This window comes from Polyergus mexicanus, unplaced genomic scaffold (assembly GCF_030449975.1).
Source record: "Polyergus mexicanus isolate NDT 795.1 unplaced genomic scaffold, iyPolMexi1.0 SCAF_9, whole genome shotgun sequence".
NCBI classification, from domain to species: domain Eukaryota; kingdom Metazoa; phylum Arthropoda; class Insecta; order Hymenoptera; family Formicidae; genus Polyergus; species Polyergus mexicanus.
In genome coordinates, this window is record NW_027223329.1 from 1,915,068 (window position 1) to 1,930,517 (window position 15,450).

The window sequence follows — 15,450 nt, forward strand, 5'->3', positions numbered from 1 at the left end:
ATTATTTTTATACTAATAAAATACAATATGAAAGTTTCAGTTTTTATTTTATAAGATGTTTATATAAGGAAAGATCCCCGCGCGATGCTGAAGAGTCGACAAAAGCAATAGCGAGAAAGAATGAAGGAGCAAGCCAGACGACAAATATCGAAGAGTTCCGAAGTCTCGCTTGTGAGGCTCCCTTTATCTACAATCTTTCACGTTAGATTAATATATATAAATTATTATAAAATTTATATATATATATACAGGGTGTCCGGCGTCAATCGCATCACCGGTCGTGTGCAGGTAGAGCAGATGAAATCGAGAAGAAAAGTCCTTTACCTTTTTTTTCTATAACACTTAATAAAAGAGTTATTATTGAGTAAAGTCTGGCCAATCAGCGCCGACCTTTAGCCGGGCGCACGTCAGTGAGCCGCGCGCTGTGAAGTGTGCAGCGGCGTACACTATCAAGCGCGCGGTTCACCGACATGCGCCCGGCTAAAGATTGGCGCTGATTGGCCAGACTTTACTCAATAATAACTCTTTTATTAAGTATTATATAAAAAATTGGTACAGGACTTTTCTTCTCGGTTTCACCTGCTCTACCTGCACATGACCGGTGATGCGGTTGACGCCGGACACCCTGTATATATATGTCATGTTACTATAGAAAATCAAATGTCTGTATTTCGCATTTTATATATCCGAAAATAATTTAAATGCATTAATTACATTATTGTGATTAAAATGACATGTCGTAAAATATTAATAAATAATGTTTTTATGTATCGAATTAATTTTAATCAATATGAAAATAATTTTTTATTCGGTTACAGAATATTCGTTTATAAAGATGCGCATTTGTTTATATTATTACGCGATATTTGTAGCATGCATGTATCTAAGTATGTGTGTACGTATCGGGGAATAAGGCGACTGTACTATTCACACGCACACAGCCAGGCACATCCGATAATATCAGTGCGCGGCAGTACTCAGTCTCAGTCTCAGTCGCGCGTGTTGTGTACATACGCGTAACGAGAGATAACCGCAAAAATGTGCTCAACCGTTATAACGCGTTATAACGCATCGAATTTAAAAAACGAGTGTTGTGTTTGTGTAGTCATAGTGTGTTCATATAATAGGGCGAAAATGTAATGAAAAACGCTTGCCTCGCTTTGCCCGCAGACTTTCTTTAAAAAGAATAAGGGTCAAAAGGTTAGTATATTTATATACCATAATTCTAGAAGGAATTGTTTTAATGTATAGTATATACTAATATGTCGCTAGATATAATTGAATTTTTTTTCCGTGCAGTTTACACAAAAATATAAGTATGATAATGTAATATTATATAAAAATGTAATATTTCAAGTTTTTTTTTTATTTTTTGATTATATCTTTAAAGCAATTCCTAAATAGAAAACAACATAAAGACCTTTGTATAAAAAAATTGTAACATAAAATTAATCTTTAAATAGAATTTAGAATTACTACAATACATGAACATACACATTATATATATATGATGCATATAGTATTTAGTACTCATATAGTATTTTTGTTATAAAGAAATAGACAGACATGGGCAAAAAAAGAAAGAGAGAGAGAGAGAGAGAGAGAGAGAGAGAGAGAGAGAGAGAGAGAGAGAGAGAGAATAGGAATGAGTAAGCGAGAGAATGGCTGTACAACGATATATCGATTAATAATTCACATCAGTCGCTAAATATTAGTGAGCATAAAGTATTGCTACGGAGAAAGATCCAACTATTTCCTTTTTTTTCTTACTTTTGGCACTTGTATGGACACTTGCTCACTTACACTATATCCTCTTTCTCTTTGCCCATTCTTCTCTGTCCGTCTCTTTCTGATCCGAGCATACTATGTATGTTATATATTATCTATATGCGATCTTTTCGTGAACTGGTTGAAAATATTTCATACCAGATGCGGTTTGCATGTGCGCTCTAAATATTGCCGAAATATTTGATCCCAGAAGCGATCTTTTCGTGAACTGGTTGTAAATATTTCATACCAGATGCGGTTTGCATGTGCGCTCTAAATATTGCCGAAATATTTGATCCCAGAAGCGATCTTTTCGTGAACTGGTTGTAAATATTTCATACCAGATGCGGTTTGCATGTGCGCGCTAAATATTGCCGAAATATTTGATCCCAGAAGCGATCTTTTCGTGAACTGGTTGTAAATATTTCATACCAGATGCGGTTTGCATGAGCGTTCTGGTTAAAAATATATCCCAGAGGCGATTTACGTGTGCTGGGTATTGTAAAAAATATCCCAGAGGCGATTTACGTGTGCTGGTTATTGTAAAAAATATCCCAGAGGCGATTTACGTGTGCTGGGTATTGTAAAAAATATCCCAGAGGCGATTTACGTGTGCTGGTTATTGTAAAAAATATCCCAGAGGTGATTTACGTGTGCTGGTTATTGTAAAAAATATTCCAGAGACGATTTACGTGTGCTGGTTATTGTAAAAAATATTCCAGAGGCGATTTACGTGTGCTGGTTGCTTTACAATATTTTGAACCGGATGCGATTTAATAGTTATATAAGATTAGCAATATAACCGTTATTATATATTATAATACATATATATGTATTGTGCTATTGTATGTATGTATGTATGTATCTATGATGTATGTATATATATATATACATAAAAGGCACACATATATATATAACAATACATGCACACACACACATACACATGGCCAAATATTATTCCTCTTGGAAAGATATATGGAAAGGCACACACACACACGTACATATATATATATATATATATATATATATATATATATATATATATATATATAAGTCCATATAAGTAATGTGTGCAATTGTGTTCAAATATGCAATAAAGGCAGACACGTGTATATGTTATACTGTTATCTATACGCTTAGATACGCTTAGATATGCGTGCGAGGCAATAGAGCAGTAGAAATACACGATGTCCGATTTCAACATATTGAACACAATTCTCTTTCAAATATGCATAAAACATGCAGAAATATTAATATTGGTAACAGCGGAACTAAAATTATTGATATTATCGATAATTTCGGTCGGTATTATCGATAATTTTAGTTACGCTTAGATGAGGGCGCTAACTCGTCGGAGTTCGGCCGTCGCTCCGGCATCCTCTTAATATACAAATTATGTTAATCGTCGTAACATGGTCATAAACGTATAGGTGAATACATGGAAGACAGGAGACAGTTTCCATTTACAAGGAAAGTTTATGATAATAAGATTTTGCAGCGAAAGTTGATTGCGTTCCTGTTTGCAACTTGCGTCAACGCCAACGTTAACGGATGTTATAGTGTCAGATTTTGTAGTCAAATTTACGTAAGCTGTATCTCGCAGCCATGTTCAACGGCAAGTGTAAAAGTCCGGTAACAAATAGCGCTTATGGATTTTCGTACGCATGAAGCCAAATCTCTTTCTATGAATGAAAATGTTAAAAAGATTTAAAAATATATTCTAAAGAGATAAATATATTTTTTATCGTTTTTATGCCGCTTCGCGATAGACAATGAATAAAAAAATATACGGGGTAGAAACGATTATCGTATTATTGTGTTATTTGTAGGCTTTGCAATAAATTCGGGTTTTAGAGATATACAATCTGTTGTCGAGATTCGCGTTTGCTCTTTGTTCATCGGTACGTACCAACACCTTAAGGTAGAGTTCGCTCGAACAAAAGGAAAAGCCCTCTTTGTTTTGGTAATAACTACAGGTCATTTAGTCAATTAAACGAGTTTATGCATACGAGTTTCGCGTATCTCGCTAGAATAGCTTAACACGATGCAATTTGCAAGAGAAATTGTTGAAGGCGAAAATCGATATACGTGTCTTAAGATTTTCTAGCCATTCAAATAATGCGAGAATTAAAGAAAGAAAAGCTTTGTTAAATCTTATTTTACATTGAAAATGTCGAGCGACAAAATATATATTAAAGATAATAATTAAACTATTTAAAAAATTTGTTATTAATATTTTTTAACATTTAACGCAAATAGCGTAAATTATTAAAATACGTTTATAATATCAACGCAAGAAATAATATTTATAAAATTACTTGTCACAGTAATTAAATTACCCATATTAAGTTAGCCCCCCCACCAACGCCAAATTAAATCAAATACATCAAATAATTTAGTGCTAATTATGTGCTAATTAGTTGCCGTAGTCCGAATTTTGTTGCTCAAACCGTTTAGCAGGAATTTACATTCAAAGTGGGGGGTGCTAGCTTGACATTAAGCCAGCCCCCCCCATAGTGAAAAAAATATATATAAAGCTCGAATCAAAAAATAAAATACACTAGAATTTGTTGCTATTTTGTTGCTCTAAAATAACATAAAAATATTTTAAAAAAGTATATAATTTAATTAATACCACTATATACTCAGTCTCGCCGCGCCGTACCATTCACTTGCGCGAAGTAAAAGTAAATAAAAAAATGTATCGCTCGCATGTATTTGGTACTAAAATAATCTGTGGACAATATACTGTCGAAATATATGAGAAACTGAATTTATTGCTCGTCTTAAAGTATTAAAAATCGATACTTTGTCGCCGCGGACCCTATACGACGCGCTCTTATATTATATAAATTAACTAAAAGAATTTGTTGCTCGCATGTTTTTGGTATTAAAATAATCTGTGAACGATGTACTATCGAAATATATAAGAAACTGAATTTGTTGCTCGTCTTAAAGTATTAAAAATCGATACTTTGTCGCCGCGGACCCTATACGACGCGCTCTTATATTATATAAATTAACTAAAAGAATTTGCTGCTCGCATGTTTTTGGTATTAAAATAATCTGTGGACAATATACTATCGAAATATATAAGAAACTGAATTTGTTGCTCGTCTTAAAGTATTAAAAATCGATACTTTTTTTTCACTATGGGTGGGGGGCTGGCTTAATGTCAAGCTAGCACCCCCCACTTTGAATGTAAATTCCTGCTAAACGGTTTGAGCAACAAAATTCGGACTACGGCAACTAATTAGCACATAATTAGCACTAAATTATTTGATGTATTTGATTTAATTTGGCGTTGGTGGGAGGCTAACTTAATATGGGTCGCCCGAGGACAGTGCGAATCTCGGCCTAAGACGAAATTAGAGAAATCGTTGATGCACGGGAGTTCGCTGATTATCCGAGAGCATCAATGACGATATTCAAGTATCCGTGGATTACTGAGTAAACATATACCGAGATCGATCCCCCGACAATTCTACGCTATAATAATTATTTTACGATTCTGAAATTCATTAGACGATGAAATGAGAATTGAATAATTAATTCGAGGAAATCATAATTTTTTCACGCGGCATTTCGATAACTTTTCGCGCGATGAGCTCTTTAATCACGCGAGCAAACGCGAGTTTTCGCTACGGATGAGTAAAGCGCAAAGGGCCCGCGTGCGTTCATTCCCGACAAAAATGAGAATGAGAGAGGTAGTTACCCCCAAAATTCACTTTCGATGGATGAAAAGATGCGAGAGATACGGAACGCGACCGTAATACGTCTCGATAATCGCGCTTGTGTGAAGAGCGTTACGGAAAATTTAGGCTGGACGGATAGGTGGGGGGAGGGGAGGGGAATGTCGTCGAATATCTCTTCCAAGAACAGGAGCGAGCGAGTTTTTTGCGAGAAAAAAATCGTGCGCCAAAAAACCTTCGCGATACGAGGATAAGGATAAGATAACGAAGCTCGAGCGATACTTTTGCAATCTCGCGATTATTTTCTGGCGAAATTATACATATAATTGAAGAAGAATCATATATTTTAAAAGAATATTAAAGTATATTGAATTACGAAACGTGTGGAAAAACGCGACGCGAAGCTTCACCAATTGTAAAATTTCTCATTTAGCTGTTGGTACTCGTGGTTTCTCGCGGCATTTCAGAGACATCGATTAACGTTGACACGTCACCCTTAATTGGATTTCAGTAACATCCATAGTTTTAAAACTAACCAATCACCAATCAAGAATCGAATGACCGTGATTGGTCAATTTTACAACCATGAATATTATTAAACCTGACGTGTAAAATTAGTCGACTAACTGTCGACTAACCGAACACATTTTTTTTTCTCTTAAATAAGAATATTTTATTAGGAATGTTCATATGTGGTGTGCGAGCTGCTTTTCAGATATATTCCTCCTCGAATCTTACACATTCTATTCAACGATTATTCTCGTTGTATTATCGTTTCGCCATGAAAATTGATCGAGATTTTGTAATATAAGCTCTCTCTCTCTCTTTCTCTCGAGCCGCGCTTCTTTGTTTATATCTGAATGTTTTCATCCAACTTTTTTGAACGCTTCTGTACCGAGACGTTCGGCGACGCGGTCCTCCCCTCTCCTCACCTATCCGTCCAGCCTAAATTTTCCGTAATCGTGTCAGTCTCTTCACACAAGCGCGAGTCTCAAGACGAATTACGGTAGCGTTCCGTGTTTCTCGCGTCTTTTTATCCGTCGAAAGTGAGATCCGCGTACGAACGAGTGTCGGGGGGGTCTTGTATCGAATAAGAGGCGATTATCCGAGTGTAATATATTAGCCCGTGTAATCGTGATTAAGGCATCTTTCGATATATATATACTCGCAAACGACAAGATTTTTCCCACGCATCTTTTATCTATCGAAAATGAATTTCGCATCCGAACGAATATTCGAAATATCCGAATCGAGAGTAATTTGTAGTTTTGATATATCGACTTTATAATACGATACAACGATCGATGAATACATTATTTAACATATTTTTAGGCGCTGAAATAATTTACTCGCTGTCGTATATAATAATATTGCGTTGAAAATATAAGCGCGTCGCGTTCCACACGTTTCTGCTTTAATATTCTTTAATATTGTTTTCAAATGTAATCCTTTTTTCAGAGTTATATTCACAATTTCATAAATCGAGATCGCAAAAGAGCGTCGCTCGAGCTAGTTTGATTTATCTCGCGCAGGATTCTTCGCGTACGGTTTATTTCTTGGAAGAGACGCGCTCGCTCCTTTTCCTGGAACGGATATTCGACGACGCGTCCCCCCCTCCCCATCTACTACTACTCGACCTGCCTAAATTTTCCGTAACCGTTACAGTAACCGTCGTATTGCGTTAGCGTGCGAGATTGAAATATTCTTTCCGTATTTCTCGCCTTTTTTTATCCATCACAAGTTTATCCCGTGTATAAAGTGGATGTCGCGAGTATCGGGAATGTCGATTAGAATCACGGAAAATCGTCTCCGTCCATTTATTAATACGCGATTATATGTTCTTTCATGTTTATAATCGGCATGGAAATAATTTTACCGCGTCATTGCATATGGCGGATTTTGGACTACGAGTGAAATAGTGATTATGAGAATAGTGATTATGCATTAGTGGACAAATTGATAGACTGTCTCGTCTCAATTTGAAGCGAAGGGAGCAACCGGAAACGGAAAGGATCTCGTGGTGACCAGATGCGGAAAGAAGTGAGACATGCAAGGGCGGTGCATCGGTCGGTCAGTAGAATTTATTATTAAACATTTAAAATTGTCAATATAATTTTTAGTTTATGGAAACAATAGTATTGAAAAATCGGGGTTTTTTTTTTATTAATGATTTATAGCTCATGTATAAATATTTAGAATTATAACTGACCATATTATCTTTGCCTTGATTATTTCTATTATTCGTCATTGATGATTACATTGATGATTTCATAATTATAATCGTTGAGCGCATTAATTTTACTATTTTATTAGCATTCGAAATCATCATTAATACGATTACATTTTATTTAACTCTGATCACTCTGTAATCTTAACATCCTTAACGCGTCATTTTTAGAGAATGAAAATTATCAAACATGTGCATTAACAAAATTAATCATATAAATATTTAGAATTAAAACTAACCATATTATTTTTGCCTTGATTATTTCTGTTATTCGTCATTAATGATTACTGATGATTTCATAATTATAATCGTTGAGCGCATTAATTTTACTATTTTATTAGCATTCGAAATCATCATTAATACGATTACATTTTATTTAACTCTGATCACTCTGTAATCTTAACATCCTTAACGCGTCATTTTTAGAGAATGAAAATTATCAAACATGTGCATTAACGAAATTAACAATATGCGTGTCAATTTATTTTTTAATTTATGGAAACGATGGTATTGAAAAATCGAGTTGTTTTTTGATTAATTATTTATAATCTGATAATCATATAAATATTTAGAATTAAAACTGACCATATTATCTTTGCCTTGATTATTTCTGTTATTCATCATTGATGATTATTAATGATTTCATAATTATAATCGTTGAGCGCATTAATTTTACTATTTTATTAGCATTCGAAACCATCATTAATACGATTACATTTTATTTAACTCTGATCACTCTGTAATCTTAACATATATCTTTAACGCGTCATTCTTAAAAAAGCAAGAGGAGCAACAAATTCGGTTTTTTATATATTTCGATAGTACATCGTCCACAGATTATTTTAATACCAAAAACATGCGAGCAACAAATTCTTTTAGTTAGTTTATATAATATAATAGCGCGTCGTATAGGGTCCGCGGCGACAAAGTATCGATTTTTAATACTTTAAGACGAGCAACAAATTCAGTTTCTCATATATTTCGACAGTATATTGTCCACAGATTATTTCAGTACCAAATACATGCGAGCGATACATTTTTTTATTTACTTTTACTTCGCGCAAGTGAATGGTACGGCGCGGCGAGACTGAGTATATAGTGGTATTAATTAAATAATATACTTTTTTAAAAATATTTTTATGTTATTTTAGAGCAACAAAATAGCAACAAATTCTAGTGTATTTTATTTTTTGATTCGAGCTTTATATATATTTTTTTCACTATGGGGGGGCTGGTTTAATGTCAAGCTAGCACCCCCCACTTTGAATGTAAATTCCTGCTAAACGGCTTGAGCAACAAAATTCGGACTACGGCAACTAATTAGCACATAATTAGCACTAAATTATTTGATGTATTTGATTTAATTTGGCGTTGGTGGGGGGGCTAACTTAATATGGGTAATTAAATTACGACTATTTTAATCTTCTAGAGAAATAGTTTTAGAAAAATACATCGTGATAAAGAAGCATTACTATTAAGAAAGATTTTTTTTTGTGTGTGTGTATGTATATTAAGAATAATTTAAAAATTTATACAAGAATTCGCAAATATTGATATTATAATTAAATGAAATACATTGATATATTATAATAAAATGAGGTATACTTTGATATATATTTATTATTTAACTTGAATTAAAAGCCGTTATATTCGCGTTATGTTCGAAACGTAAACTTTTACATTCGAAAGATATAATAAATGGATTTAATCGTGAATTTTCACTTGTCTGTTTCACTTGTCACTGTCAATGGAAATTAAAAGGATGATTTTTTCTCAGGAAATGCCAATTATTCTGTGATATTTATCCGATAAATTGAATCCATCGTGTATTTCCGCTGGATTATTTCACATAATTTATTAGAATTTTTTAAACAGTGCGAACGGTCTTATAAATTTTATTTTAATGTTTTTGACATATTTTTATGATAAATGAAGATAGAGATGTGCGAATTGTAAATATAGCAATAAGATTTTATGAAACTTTAGCTAAAAATATTATTTTGAATTTTTTCTTTATTTATTATCGATTATAATAAATTTGTTATTGTTGGATTATTATTTTAGGTAAAATTACATGAGAAATGTAACATATACTTGAATATATTGAAAAAGTCAAATGCGCATTGTTTTTATTCATTATTTTTGTATAATAATAAAGATAAAATAATACATTAACGCTTGATAAAAATTGAGTTTTTTCAGGACGTCGATAATAATTTGCCGCGAAGCAGATAACGTCGAGATCACTTTTAAACCTTGCATAAACGCATCGGGACTTGATGATTGGAATGTAAATTGATTCGATGGATATTGATTTAGATTTTAATTGGATAGAACAATTATCTAAAATTATTAGCATGCATAAAAATTTTTTAAATTTTATTAATGAAATTTTGTTTAATAAAAATATTAATTGGACTTTAATTCTGAGTTTCAAAATTGAAATTATTAGTTTTAATATGGAATTAATATAGAGTTTAAAATATATTATGACTCTGAAAAAAAACTATCAATATACTGCGTTGATTAGTTGGCGATAATAAAGCAACAGCTGAAGTACAGGTTGGTAGGTACAATATTTGTTTTCACTAACGTAGTCATACGTTTTATTGTTAATCATAGTGTGTTGCGTCAAAAAGATCTCGGCAAAATTCAGCAAGTTCAGTATTTTTCCCATGCAAATGTGTATCGAGGATACTACATATATATCGTGTAACAAAGGGGATCATCGTACACCAAACATATCGAGTAGACTTTCATATTAATCGAAGTATACGATAGTGATCAGCTGTTTTTTTCGCGATGGAAAAGAATATGTCGCGAATGCATTTGCTGCCGTGTAAATTAAATTAATTGTATTTTATTTTTCACGAGAAAATATGATTTTAATAAGGAGTTTTCATCATATTATAGACTCGAAAGATTATTAATAATTTTTCGTCGAAACATCAAGATATGGGCCGGGTGAAGCTTTTGGTATTACTCGGTTGGTATTTCTCGTTTTAATTAGTGACGTCCTCACGGTACATCGTCTCGAAAAATCTCGTCGAAATTATTTCATATTTTTCCCTAAATCGGAATCGGATGAATTCCTCGAATTGTGCGACAAGCGATTGCGCATATTGAAAATATCGGATAAATTTCTAGACTTATTAAGATACGCGATGATTAGCTATTTTTTATGGATACGCGGATTCACGATCGAAAAAAATATGTCGCGTCGTGAATAAAATAAACTTGCTATCGCGTAAATTGAATTTATCGTATTATTTTTCAAGCGAGGAGAACGTGAGATTTTCATACGGACTTTTTAAAAGATATGGATATTAAAGATCCATTCCTTCTAGTCGAATCTCACGCGAAAACATATATCAGGAGTGCCGAATTTTTTTTTCAATGCGTGTTCGTGTGAGTGAATGTTTGGCGCTTATTTAGTGATATGGATATAAATAAATAATATTTGGAACAATCGTCGAGACTGTTACGACATTGCATCAACTAACGAGTAAAAATTTATTTATACTATTTATTTTTATTTATATCTATTTGCTGACAATTCAGACATGATCGTATTATATTTTTGATTTTCTTATTTTCTGGATTCGCGTATAAACCCAATCGTAATTAATAGCAATTTACACGAGCCAATTTTTAATGAAAAATAATTTAAATATATTTTAAAGAATGCGAAAAATACCGCGTGAATTTTATTTAATGAAATTTAATTTAGACAAATAAATTATGATATATAATGAGCTCTCGATGATGAAATAATTACAGGCATATAATTGGCGCGCGATAAAAACGAATGTACAATAATACAAAAGCGTTCGGCACAAGCGTGCCGAATGGCTCCAGAATTTTCGATATTTTCGATTCGTGTAAATATAATCAAATCAGCTCCTCCCGCCTCGTATCGTGCGACTGATCGAAAAGCCGGGGAGGCGATCATCTCTCGGAAATTTCGAAGGGTGTCGCTATAATTGGTAATCTGTAGTTACACGCTGTCCGGGGAATAGCTGCCAATTAATTAAGCCGGCGTATTCATGTCGTAAACTAATGTCACGACTAATAACTCGTCCCGTCGGAACCGCGGCCATACGATGCACGTTCATCGGCTTAATTACGCAATCGCGCGATTTTGCTCATTTATTCCTACATACAAAAGATTTCGTATTTTTTATTTCTCTTGAATTAAATAAATCGATATAATGCTAGAGTTATAAAAATATAAATAAAACTTCAAATGAGAGAAAGATTAACGAAGTAAACGTGAGATGAATGAATAATAAAAAAAAAAATTTAAACGTGTTTATTGAATAATGAATATTCTTTATATTAAATAATAATAATTAATAATACGATAGCGAACAAAAAAAAAATATGAGAAAAGATTGAAGAAGGTTTAGGATTTTTTACAGTATAACGAAAAAATAATGAATATTATCTTAAAAAATGAAGGAGTTTATTTAAATTTAAATAAAGCTTTTTATTATTATTATTATTCTTGCAATTAAATTAAAATAAAATTATATAGCGAGGAAAATAATATTTAAATATTCAGTCAAAATTTACAATATAATGTAAAATATTATAATATAATATATAATACTAATATTCATAACTATTTTACATATTGCTGTTAATTAAAATGGAAATTTCGTTATTGGAAATGTTGCGACGAATATAAAAGATATTTTAAAATTATATTTTATAATTTTTTGAAGATTAATATTGTATTAATAATTTTATGTTTTAATAACGTTATTGAAGTATTTTAATGTCTGATGAGTCATTTGGGCATCGCAAATTTACAAATTCCCGGATTCTCTTAATTACACATACATGTACGCATCACGCATACTTGTGTACAGTTCTCGTGGTTGGTTAATGTGAAACGAATGGCTCTGTCGGATACGATGATAGCACAAATATATTTTCGCAACAACCGCGATATTTGTATTCTTTAAAATCGCAGATTTTAATCACCGGTGTTTTTTTCTTTTCCGCCGTCAACCTTCTCGTGGGAGTACTGAACTGAAAATGCCATACGTTTATAACCGTTATTTAAGCGAATGGCGTAAAAATTTGCACCGTAATTATTTACCTTATCACAGTTGGGCATTCGATGATTTTATCGATTAATTACGTTGTACGAATCGTGTTGAGTTCGCGAACTTTTTTATCGCCAGCGCGTCGTAAAAAGGATCATCCGCTTGAAAAAAGTCACAATTTGCGCCGCCTCTTTGCATCGATAATATTTTTTTTTTTTTCGCGTCATTTTATGTATTTATCTTGCTTGATTGCAACGCTTAAGCCGGCTTGTCCGTGAGCGAAACTACACGTCAATTTGCGCGTAATGGACAATTTAGCAATGTATATAAATCATTTAACGCGTAAAACTGTATACATTTTATAAAAAATAATCGAGAAATGCGGAGGCGATTGATTTTTTCGATGCGTGTTTTGTTAAATCGACACTTTCGCATCTTTTGTGCCGTCATGCGGATTCGAATATATTTGATACGATACTTCAAACAACAATTTACGTTTTTTGACATCTTATTGCGTAATATGTTTGAGCGTTCTGGCCGTTGAAATTGCAGGATTTATTTTGTATAATAAATTTTGTATAATAATTCAGTTTGTTCCGCGTTTATTTGACGGATCAAAAAGATCGAAAAATAATGTTGCTCGCTGTAAAAGAAATAAATTGCTTGGAGTAAATTCATAAAACATCTTGAATTACGTATATTGAAGAGGCGTGAATGTGGGTAACTTTGGTAGCTTGATTTAAACGGTGGCTGCGACGAGATATGAAGTTGATACTTCTCGTAATGTCGCTTCGCGGCTCCCGGGATTTACAGTCGGCCGGAAGGAAGCGGACGGGCAAATTGTTCCCCTGGGAGGAGGAGAAACGAGAAAGACCGACGGTTGTTTGTACATCTGCCTCCAGCTCTTTGCTCCCCGACCAGAGAATTACTACTGTAATTTTGATCGGACCTCGGACTATTTAACGTTCTTCGCCGAAGCGCTGTTTGCTCCGGTGCCTTATATATCTTTTTAAAGTTCTCGTTCTCGTTCTCGATATTTTACGGAGCTTATTTGGAAAAAGAAAAGGAGAGAATCCAAATTTGATATTTATTCTTTTCCGAGAAATTGAAATCAAAATCTAAATTGAATAGGAAATATGATTAATTTCGTATCGAGATCAAGAGTTGTAGATTAAATTTCGATCACGCGATTAAATTCTGATTGCATTGCATTAATACAATATTATAAATTCCGTGATTGCTTTAGGTAATTATGCTATTGATAACTATCCGTATATGTCAATGAGACGAGAAATAATGAAAGTTGAAATCCCCGAGCTGTCGCTATGATGGATTTAAGAAATAAAATTCTCCCTCGTTAGAGTTTCCTTCCCGGTTGGAATCGTCGTTTCAAGTCGTATCACGATTATGATGTACCTAGGGAACGTTCTCGGACAACGTTCAAAGTTTACGCTCAAACGTGCGGTCGTTCGTCTTACGATTCGGCCGACGGCGAGAAGTCGCGTAGATTGTTTGCCGCTGGTATCCGAAGGCACTTCCGCGATGGCGAACTCTCTCCGAGTAATCGCGAGAAGCGAAAGCTAGCGAGTTTCGCACATATTATATTTACATCATTCGCTATCGAATTTAACTCGGGACAAGCGCGCGTTGTTTGATCTACGGGATAGCTTCGACGCTAGTGTAGCTGCGAGATATAAACCCTCGATATTTCTTGCACCGTCAAAGTCGCGATATGCGCCACGAGGTAATATATGGCTGAAGATGAGAGAGAGAGAGAGAGAGAGAGAGAGAGAGAGAGAGAGAGAGAGAGAGAGAACTAAAAAATGCATCAGTTCAATATTATTTATTTTTACAAGCATATTTCAATATATGTGTTTGTATTGTATTTTATTAATGATACGCTCGTATGTCTAAAGAAGAATTTTGATTCAATGTTGCCAAGATATATAAAAAAAAAAATAAAGTTAAATACTATAAAATTATGTAATAAATAGCATACTGTGTGTTTAGAAGTTTTATAAAGAAAAATCGGAATAAATACAAAACTCGATCGTTACAATTTAACAATTTATTTTTTCACACTTAGATTTTGTTTAAAAAAGAATGATCGAGATATTCATCAATCATTCGTTTATTATTGCCAAGCTCAATGCAGTGTACTCGAGAATATATTGATGTATCGTGTGAAATCTCCTCATAAATGCGGTTTCTTCATCGAAAACAAAGCCGGAATTCCATATTCGCATCTGCGTCATGGTATAATGGCTCGGTGTTTTACGCCGCGTATATTATACCTTCGAAGAGACGGGGTTACGTATCGTAAGACGAGGTCGTTACCCAAATACTGGCATCGACGTTGTTCGCCTCAAGTTCGGCAACTGTTTGAGGTCGGACCCCGAATCGATCTCAAACAGTGATGTTGAGGAACTCCGAACGGATACAAGGAGGAATATAGTCCATGTGTATCACAATTATACGGGGTGTTTACTTCTTGTCGCATTACGATAGTGTTTCGAAAACTGAAATAATTTTTTCTTAAAAATATCAAGACATAAAATATATTATTGGAAACTAGTTTTGAATTATGAAGATTATAAAAATTAAGTCTTTTACAAAAGATGGAAATGGTATATGTATTGTATAACACAATGATGAAATAAATTTATTAGATTTTAAGAATAGTTTTTTTTTTTTTTTTTTTTGAATATTT

The 15,450-nt window shown here is 33.4% G+C and overlaps 1 protein-coding gene across 8 annotated transcripts in view; it reads left to right on the forward strand.

Annotated features, from left to right (window-relative positions):
- The window catches only part of LOC138936417 (venom dipeptidyl peptidase 4), a 315,499-nt gene that overhangs the window by 120,121 nt on the left and 179,928 nt on the right, over positions 1-15,450 (forward strand). The window contains exon 1 of one of the 8 annotated variants that reach the window (XM_070301829.1): positions 7,447-7,529. The exons of the other annotated variants lie outside the window; for them this stretch is intronic. Within the exon in view, the coding sequence (XP_070157930.1) occupies positions 7,488-7,529 (42 nt within the window). The 5' untranslated portion in view covers positions 7,447-7,487. Of the gene's footprint in view, positions 1-7,446; positions 7,530-15,450 lie in introns of those variants that run through there. 8 annotated transcript variants of the gene reach the window in all.